Source organism: Gossypium arboreum, chromosome 5 (assembly GCF_025698485.1).
Source record: "Gossypium arboreum isolate Shixiya-1 chromosome 5, ASM2569848v2, whole genome shotgun sequence".
NCBI classification, from domain to species: domain Eukaryota; kingdom Viridiplantae; phylum Streptophyta; class Magnoliopsida; order Malvales; family Malvaceae; genus Gossypium; species Gossypium arboreum.
The window spans coordinates 2,940,274-2,950,561 of NC_069074.1; the positions used below are offsets into that span (position 1 = coordinate 2,940,274).

Here is a 10,288-nt window from a genome sequence, read left to right on the forward strand (position 1 = left end):
CTTTCACTCGTATTTTTGAGATTACAGGTAACCTACCTCTGTTAACTACATTACTCGGTCTTGAACTCGAATAATGTTTTTTTTTCAATTTTCTTCAAGCAATCACTAAGATAATAATCGGAGAATCATGTCTAACACATATTCCATTCCTTATTCTATATTATTCACTTCATCTTCATTTAAACCATCTTCAAACCATTTGTATCATACAGTTTCTATCGGAATATACCTCGATATATTTATTTAATCAAACAAATTCCCTTCATACACGCTTGCGCTTATATGATCCTGTTTCACTTCAAGAATTTCAGACGTTTCGATCAAGAAATCTCTGACTGATATATATATTTCTTTCAGAACTCATCTCAGAAAACTTTCAAATAACCCTTTCTTAATCTCAACATAATCAATGTTTTCTACCACTAGTAAGCTGAATCTTTTAACAGAAATATCATACCCTTCTAACCTTTAATCGGTGATCAGAACAATTCATTTACAATCCCGATAATATTCTCTAACCAGGTTTCAGTTTCTTTTAAGATCATTCTCAACTGTAACTCTCAATTCATCCACACCATATATATACATGTCCAGATCATTAACAGCAGATAACTTACCCGTTCAGACAAGCTCTATACCTTGAAGCACTTTCGGAACCGATTGAGAAACAGGAGGGGTAGATATCATAACAAATACAATTTCTTCTATTCACTGAAAAACATCAGTTATAATTCTAAATAATTATGTATCCTTTTTTTTTTTCTATTATTTCATCACCATCATTCAAGAATTAATTACCCATTGAGTTTATACCCGGTGTTGTTGATTCATTTTTCATCTAATTCACGAGACTATTCGTCTCAAAGACACATTTCATAATCAATACCATCGATATTTTTGTCTAACATTTTTACTATAAAACAGTACCAAACAAATATATCAGCATCCGATCCCGACTCAATTTCGACTCAATTATGGCATGTACCCCTAGAATCAATTTCGAGTTCGATTTAGTCCGAGAATCGGCTAAACCTGAATAGCTCTGATACCACTAAATGTAACGCTCTCTAACCCTATACCGTCATCGGAACAGGGTTACGAGACATTACCAACAAGACATCTAATTTTGGTCATTAATTAAAATAAATATTTACACACATCCTAATTTTAAGATGTCGTCCCTTTAATGGGCCATCGCGTCCAATGTGAACAGAAAATTCAATTCGGGACTAATTTAGAATCACTACGAATTTTAGTAAATTTCAAAATTCATACTACATACCGCTGCCAACCATAATTTACTCATTTCATGAGTACATTTATAACCTAAATGACTCTCATAAAACATCCTAGGTACATGCCGTTACCAATAATTAACAAACTTTACCTTAATGAATTCGGATCGAATGGGATGCTGATTCAACGTTCTATCTTTACTAAACTGCAAGACGAAACAAACCGTGACAATGAGTATGGTATACTCAAGTGGTATTTCCATAATCCGAACACTTAATAATATAACAATTAAACTTAAAATCACAATAACAATTATAAGTATTCATTTATTTGTTTTATAGATAAAATTTCAATTACTTACCATATAAATTCTATACAAGTCATATAACAAACACAATAACATATTTGTTCAATTCTTTTCATTTACTTACCGTATAAATTCTATACAATATATTCACAATTCACTTGTTTTCACACTTTACTTCTTAACAATATACCATTTTAATTCATTCTAACATCAATCATCATCCATATGAACTTCACTCATTTCATGAACCTTTTGGTTCATGTTTTCAATCTCATATCTTAATTTCAATTCTCAATTCAATTTCTCATTTCATTCCAATAGCTCAATCTATCAAATTCACTCGATTTATCTTTTCACTTATTTACCCCTATTAACAAGACTCGGACCTTGGCGGATACACGGATCCAACCAAACACACCAATATGGCACCCAAAGCCTCATCGGATAGTTCAAGCAATATTTGACACCCAGTGTTTCATCGGCCTAGCCAGTAAAGTTGGTACCCAAGACCTCATCGAATCTATCCGAAGAAATATAGTGACACCAGTGTCTCATCGACTCGAGGTCGAAGAATCCTGAACACTTCCAATCCTATGGCATGCCAACTATATCCGACTCAGCCCGATCATCATTAATAGGGTATTCAATTCACTTTTCAATTTTTTCAATCAATACACATTTTAATTAATCACATAAATTCATAATTCAATACAATTCAATTCACTTTTCAATAACAAATATCCAAATATCACAAATCTCATATTTAAAATTTTCAAACAATTTATATTTCAATTCAATTCAAATAATCAATATATGTTCAATATTCAATATATATATATATCTATATATATATATATACGCCAATTCAATCAATATAAATTCAATAAATTCATCACATACTATATCAATCCATTTCATTTGTAAAACACAATAATTCTTACTTCAAAACACTTAATATACATATTAAGAAATAAATTCAACAATTAAGTATTAGGTTCGGATTATAGAAATACAAACCGTAATTTTCGAGCTAACTCCCGTTGACTTTGTCTTATCCTTTCTTAGCCGAGATTTCTGGTACCACATTGACTACGAAATTAATACAATTCATAATCATTAATACATTACTAATTCATATCTTGAGTTATAGAATTCTAAATTAAGATCCGCTAATTTTTCCTGAAACTAGACTCACAAATCTTCTTACAATAAAATTTTCAGAATTTTTGGTTTAGCCATTAAGTACAGTTTATTCTTTAAATTCACCCCTATTCTGCTGTCTGATAGTTTCATCCCTTCTTCACTGAAAATTAATTAGCTCACAGTACAGAACTCGGATAACATTCTCGTTGATTTCTAATGAAAATAGACTCATTAGGGATTCTAAATATATAACTTTAAGCCTCTAATTATTTTTATTCAATTTTTGGTGATTTTCCAAAGTCAGACCAGGGGAACCCGAATTCATTCTGACCTTGTCTCACAAAATTCATTATATCTCATAATTTACAATTCAATTGCTTATATCGTTTCTTCTATAAGAATCTAGACTCAATAATATTTAATTTCATATTTTATTCATCCTCTAATTCAATTTCTACAATTTTTGGTGATTTTTCAAACTTAGACTACTGCTGCTGTCCAAAATAGTTTTAGTACAAAATGTTGATTTACTTTAATTTCAATTTAATTCTAACTAAATTCACTTACTTTTCTATCTTAATTCATACTTTATTTCTATTCAAATTTCATCCATACTCTCATTTAAATATTAAATTTCCAGCATACTTTCCTAATTTCAAAATTTCATCAATTTAGTCCCTACAACATAAAACTTATAACTTACTTTACAATTTGATCCTATTATCAATTCTAGCTTGAAATTTACTCAATTAAACCCTTAATTCACTATTTTATTCAACATGAACTATACTTGAAAATCTATAAACTCTCAAAATATCAACTTAATTTCATCAAAGTCTTGTTCCAAAGCTTCTAAAACATCAAAATTTAAGAAGAAATGACTTAATTGACTTACCAAATTAAACTTTGAGCATTGAAACCCAAATTTTCCTTTTTCTTTTTCTTTCTTTATTTCTCCCCTGTTTCTTCTCTGTTTCGTTTGCTTTCATTCTGTTTCTTATGTTTCTTTACTTATTTATATAATATAATATATAATATAATATACTATAATATAATAATAATTTAGTATATATTTTAACACATAAAATCTCAGATTTTTATGTTTATGTCACTTCACTTAGGACAAATAGCATAATTGCCATTTTGGTCCTCTTCATTTTCTTTTAATCTACAATTCAACTTTCATCCTTTATTTAATTTAGTCATTTTCCTAATTACTCTTAATTAAACTAAATTTACTTAATTAAACTCTAATTAACCACTCAATTGACTTCGTAAATATTTTTAATAAATATTTACGAATCCATTTTTTAGAAACGGAGACCCGAAAATACACTTTTTCGGTAACGGTAAAATTCGGGTCGTTACAATGTGTCTGCGCAAACAGTGTCAAAAACGCTTCAAGCAGGATGCATTGTCAACAAAAGTACTGAAAGAAGCTCCCACGTGGACACTCTTTTGCTACAGTAGTATCTGAAAAAATAATTTTGAGAAGACGTGTCTGTGCAAATAGTGTAAAAAACGCTTCAAGCGGGATGCATTGTCGCAAAAAGTATCTTGAAAGAAGCTTCCACGTGGACGCTCTTTTGCTACAGTAGTCTCTAAAAAATAATTTTGAGAAGACGTGTCTACGCAAATAGTGGTAAAAACGCTTCAAGCAGGATGCATTTTCAGCAAAATTACTGGAAGAAGCTCCCACGTGGATGCTCTTTTGGTACAGTGGTCTCTGAAAAAATAATTTTGAGAAGATGTTTCTGCATAAATAGTGTCAAAAACGCTTCAAGCAGGATGCATTTTCAACAAAAGTATTGAAAGAAGTTCCCACGTGGACGCTCCTTTGCTACAGTGGTTTCTGAAATAACTTGGGCTATAAATGAGCCAAATTTTATTCTCAGGTTGCATAACTTATAACAAAAAAAAAAAAAAATAGAGAGGCTAAGAAGGATAAAAATTAAAGACGAGTGAACGCATTAGTGTTGTTATTTATTATGATGGTGAGGTTCGTCACACCGAGAACGGTGTTGTTTTTTTTTTCGGAGAATACAATACGACTGGTTTTTAACCAGAACATAGATTTGACAGAACTTCGTAAAAGGATTAGGCGTAAAATATTCGGAACGATGCCAATGAAAGTGTTGTCTATTAGGTATCAATTTTTTACTTCTATTGATCCAGTAACATATGACTCGTTCGACATCAAAGGTGCTCGTAGCTTGGAGGCAATGGTGCAGACTCATCTTGCTAGTGGAGCACCATATATTGAGTTATATGTACAATTTGCATCGCCAAATGATACATTTGCGGCTGCTGTTCGAGAGGAATACACGACCCTTGCCCGACACTCCGTTAGTGGGTTACATAACACAGAACCGTCAGTTTTTGGTAGCGATATGGAATACACAACCCCTGCACGACATTCTATTAGTGGATGGGACATGCACCTAGGTGGGTCGATGTTTGATGCTGGAAATACGTACTGGGGAACGACATCAACTTATAGTGCTTGGCAATCTACATCCAATTGGGGACGTTATGAAACGCCCAGAAGAATGGATGATGTACTCCCTATGATGTCCACCGGTGAGGGGACCTCATACGTCGCAGATGATGGTGGGTTAGATGATGAGTCCGATGTGGATCCACCTTGAGATCTCGGCCGCGATGGTACAGATGTTGGATTATTTTCTGAACCGGAGCCTATTCCAACTGAACCTGAAGATGTTGAAGGGGGTTCAGATGAAGAAGAAGATCCACGATTCAGGGCATACTCACCTCCAGCCCACATGCATAATATTGATCTATCTGCAGATGATGCATTGGAGTTTCCAGATCTACCACACAGAACGCGTGATCATACAAGTTCGTTATTGGATTCGAGTGAATTTGAAGTTGGTAAGGAGTTTTCTAATAAGGATAGTTTTCTTGGTGCATTGAAATAACATAGCATCAATAACGGTGTTAACTACCACGTGGTTAAATCTAAATCCGATAAGTTTGAGGCGAACTGTGCTGTCCAAGACGGAAGTTGTTCATAGAAAATATACGCCTCGTTGAGGAAAAGGACAGGGTTGTGGGAGATAAAAAAGTATAAAGGTCTACATACATTGCTGCAGGTACAGTATTTAAGATTTTTGAATAATACTGTTATTATGTAATGTTACATTATTTAACGTACTTCGTTGACAGGTATTTCACAAGATCATCCCAAGATGGATTCAGCTATGTTAGCTAGCTTAATACTACCCACAGTGAAGGCAGATCCTAGGACTTCAGTTCCAGTCTTAATTGCCAATATTCGTAATTAAATGGGGTACACGCCCTCTTACCGCAAGGCTTGGATAGCTAAGCAGAAGGCTTTGGAGAAGATGCATAGTGGGTGGGACGCTTCATATAATGAAATATGGCAGTGGCGTCAAGTGCTAGAGAGATACGTCCCAGGTTGCATAACATATCTTCAAACAGAACCTGCATACTACAACGACCGATTGCTCCGTGGATGCCAAGTATTTAAGCGTCTCTTCTGGAGCTTTAAGCAATGCCGAGACGTATTTGCATATTGTAAGTCATTGGTACAAATTGACGGTACCTTTATGTACGGTAGATATACCCATCGGCTATTACTAGCTGTGGCACAGGATGGCAGTGGGAGAATCCTTCCAATTGCGTTTGCAATAACACCAGGGGAGTCAGCTGATGACTGGGATTTCTTTCTTTCTAGGCTAAGGAGGCATGTTTGCCCCCAACCTAATATCTGTGTCATATCAACACACTAATAAGTTTCGGGTCCAACTTGCACCCCCGGCCTATCATTGCCACGTGCCAAAAACCTGTTTCCCGTAGGTAATCCTCTATCAACGGTGATGGAGGACCAGTCATGTTACGGATATAGCATTGCAATATCTGATCTACAGACTTTTATAAGAAATAATAAAATAAAAATTATTTAAATTTGCATAAATGACAGAAATCTTAAATAATATTTAAATATTAAATTTAACACTTACCATTTGTATTTGTTCGACGGATATGTGTTTATCATCGAAACGAATTAATTCTCTGACCATTGCTAACACGATCAAAATTTTTTTTATTTTAAAAAATAAATTTAGAAAAAATAAAATTAGAGCTTTTTTGAAAAAAATTAACGAGAGTTTTGATAGGAATTTAAGATAAATTTGAGAGATTTGAGAGAAATTTGAGAGAATATTGAAAGATTGAAGATTGAAAGGATTTAAGTTGTGAAAAAAAAATGAAAGGGGTGGGGGGTTTTATAGTTTTTTTTTTTGGATCGTTGGGAGGTTACCAATGGTAAAAAAAGTAGCCGTTGCTACTGTTCAAACACGGGAAAAACGCTTCCTCAAGGAAGCGCTTTGCCTCGATGACGAAAGCGCCCTCAAGGAAGCGTTTTTCCACGAGGCAAAGCGCCTCCTTGGAAGCGCTTCTACTTTTTTCCCTTGACAACGCGCTAACGTGGACGCGTTTTATAAAAACTGGCCTATTCCAGTAAATAATTTTTGACCTACTCCATTTCGATAAATTTAAAAAACAAGAAACTTTTATTGATAATTTGCCCGACTGTATTATAGCCCCCAAAAGAAGATAATCTTGTGGGTAAAAAGGAAAAAGAGACCCAAACATTCTTTTAATAAAAAAAAAAAAAGAAGAAGAAGAAGTGAGGTGGTAACAAATGGCAAGCATAGGGCTAAGAAAATCTAATATCATAATCCCATGATCATATATAAGAAAAGCAAAATATTGTGGGGGAACGTACGTGGGCGTGATCTGGCTTAAATGCAGTGGTGAATATATACGGCAATAATGCTATCCATCTCAACTATTGAGGTCAACCATGAAACACGTAAATAAACTATTGAGGTATCCATCATTGTATTTAAAAATATTCCATACCCCTTTTTTGTTAAATATAAAATAATTTATCTGTGAAATATTATTAACAAACGAAAAGAAAAAAAAGGAGTTGTGGTAAATGCTAAAGAAGAGACAGTTTCGTTTTGGACATCAACATTATTGAATCAAGTTCTGACGTATCCATTACATCTTTTCTTTTTTAAGAGACAGTCCTTTGATTATTAGGAACTTTCTTTTTAGCTTTAATTCATCAATCAATATTCGATGAACACATAATTTGGTTTGATATTTTATTTCTTTTTCTTCCAAAATAAGAAGCGTTTATATGCACGAGGGCAATTCATTAAAAATAATATTCAAATATAGTATAATAAATTCAATTTTAAAATACCTTTACAACCACCTGACATCTGGCAAGGGGAATTTGGTGGCAGGGCCCTGTTTTTACTACATGTTTGATTGAATTTTAAAAGCATTTTTTAGCATAATTCCTTTTTCTTTCCTTGATTTGATTTGATTAAATTGTTTTTATGTATAATTTCCCTTTTTCCAGCTGTTGATGTGAAACAAGATTAGATAGTCCGTTTGTCTCTCCCTTGAACAAAAAAAAAAAAAAAAAAAAAAACCAGAAACAGAGAGTTTTCATTGTTGAACTTAATGCTCTCTCTCAAGAGAGAAAGAAGGAAGAGAGGCTTTTTATTTCAGGTCCTCAAAAAGGGAAGAAATCTTATGACTTCCCCATTATAAGCACTGTACATTGTGAATTCATTGAAAGAGATCACATAAACAGAGACAAAGAAAATGACAAAGAGTTTTGGCCCTTCAAAGAAAAAGCAAAAGGGCTTAAAACACACACACACACACACACACACACACACACACACACACACACACACTCACTCACATCACATTCACAAACCACCAAAGGAACAAAGAAAAAAAGTACTAATAATCCCATAGCAAACCTTGTTTGAAGCCGTTTTGTAAAACGCTCTCGGGTACTACTAACTGATTACAAACGTACTCACAGTCTTCCATGCTTTCAAGCCATGGTGGAGGGTAAAACCATCCGTCCATCGAGTCTGCGAATATAAACTCACTCCCCAACTCCACCGACTCGTAACTTGTCCCTAGACTTGGTAGCTCCACTATCTCGGTTAATTCGTCTGACGCTGAAGATAAGTCCAAGTGAGAAACCAAAGAGGATAGGGATGACGATGATGACAATGTTGAAGTGGAAGATGATGATGTAGTGGAAGGTGATGGGGAGTCCAAGTTTCCCATTTGGGCAGCTTTGGCTGCCGCAGCTTGGACGTCGCGGGGTGCTAATGACACGGGTCGAGGTAAAGAGTTGGCGAGTTCAGGGAAGTTGAGAATGGCTGAGTTGCCTTTGATACTTAAAGCGGCCACGTCGTGTGCCCGAGCTGCCATTTCTGGAGTAGGGAAAGTACCGAGCCAAATGCGGGATTTCTTGCGTGGCTCGCGGATTTCTGACACCCATTTGCCCCAGCTCCTCATTCGGACGCCACGGTAAACTGGGTGCTTGCTTGAATCCCTCATTCTTTTCATCTTTCTATTAGTATCACAGGTGGTTTCAGGTTTACCATTTAGAGTCGTGGTTGAGCTAGGGAGCGAGTTAGGATGAGGTGAATGAGTTGCCCCAGGAGATGTAGGTGATAGTGGAGGCCAAGACAATGAGTTGGAACTGCACTCTGTTTCTGAATTTTGCTGCTCAGTCATTTTCCCCCCTCTCTAATTGGTGACTTGGAGCCACTAAAACTGCAACTAACTTGACAACAGATTTTCCTTTTTCTTTTTTTTTCTTTTAACGTACAAAGGAAAAGTACAGTATAACCCAGAGGCAGGCAAAAAACAGGGAGGTCCTTGTAGTTGTTTGCTGCCAAAACAGAGTAAACTTGAAGTGACAGTGATGAACGGGGAAGTAGTTGTTGTTTTAGAGAAATGTTGAGGTACTAATATTATTGAACCGAGAAAGTGTTAGCTTTTGAAGATTTGAGATATGTGAGAGAAGGAAAGCAGAGCAGAGAGCACTTAGGCGAGCAAAGAAAACGGGACGAAGGGATGGTAGGGGTCATACACGAACAGACACGATGAGAGAGAGTTTTATTTAAGCTAAATTTGCCTTTTTTTTCTCCATCATTTCCCAATGACTCATACAACACTTATAAGCATTGAGAGAGAAAGCTGAAATGGTCTATAAGACCCACAAAAGAAATGGGTCACCCTGCTTACACCTATGGTTCGATGGGGTCCTTTTCTCTAGTACCACGCAACCTCCATTAATTTCTTCCTTTTTCTCTGCTTCTTTCTTTTACTACTTTCTCCACTGTTCATTTATCCCTCTTCCTTATCTTTTTCTCCATCTCCAACTCGATTTCATTGTTCCTTTTGTCACCATTTTCACCCATTTCTCTTTAGATTTTGTTTTCTGTTTGCTACGAATATATAATGATATATATATATGAAACTATTGTCTTAATATAAACTTATAAATTTGTTTTGCGAGGTAGCCATTTCTAGGGTGTAAAGTGCTGTCAGTTCTTAAAGATTGATTGTATTACATTATAATATCATGTAGATTTTTTTGGCTTTCATGATTGATTCTTGATATGGTAACTAAACTATGTTTTTAAAATCAACTTGTATTTTTAAAAGGAAATAAATAAATAAAACTTAAGGCCTACATTTAATTGGGGTCACAAGCTGGAAGCA

General features: G+C 34.8%; 1 protein-coding gene across 1 annotated transcript; it reads right to left on the reverse strand.

Annotated features, from left to right (window-relative positions):
• Window positions 1-8,194: 8,194 nt before the first annotated feature.
• On the reverse strand, window positions 8,195-9,791 carry LOC108471921 (dehydration-responsive element-binding protein 3-like). Its single transcript, XM_053027890.1, has one exon. The coding sequence runs from the start codon at window positions 9,293-9,295 to the stop codon at window positions 8,501-8,503; it is 795 nt and encodes a 264-aa protein (XP_052883850.1). The 5' UTR covers window positions 9,296-9,791; the 3' UTR covers window positions 8,195-8,500.
• Window positions 9,792-10,288: the final 497 nt, after the last annotated feature.

Excerpts from the sequence above, each read along its gene's own strand:
- LOC108471921 (XM_053027890.1), bottom strand. The coding sequence starts at position 9,295 with ATGACTGAGCAGCAAAATTCAGAAACAGAGTGCAGTTCCAACTCATTG.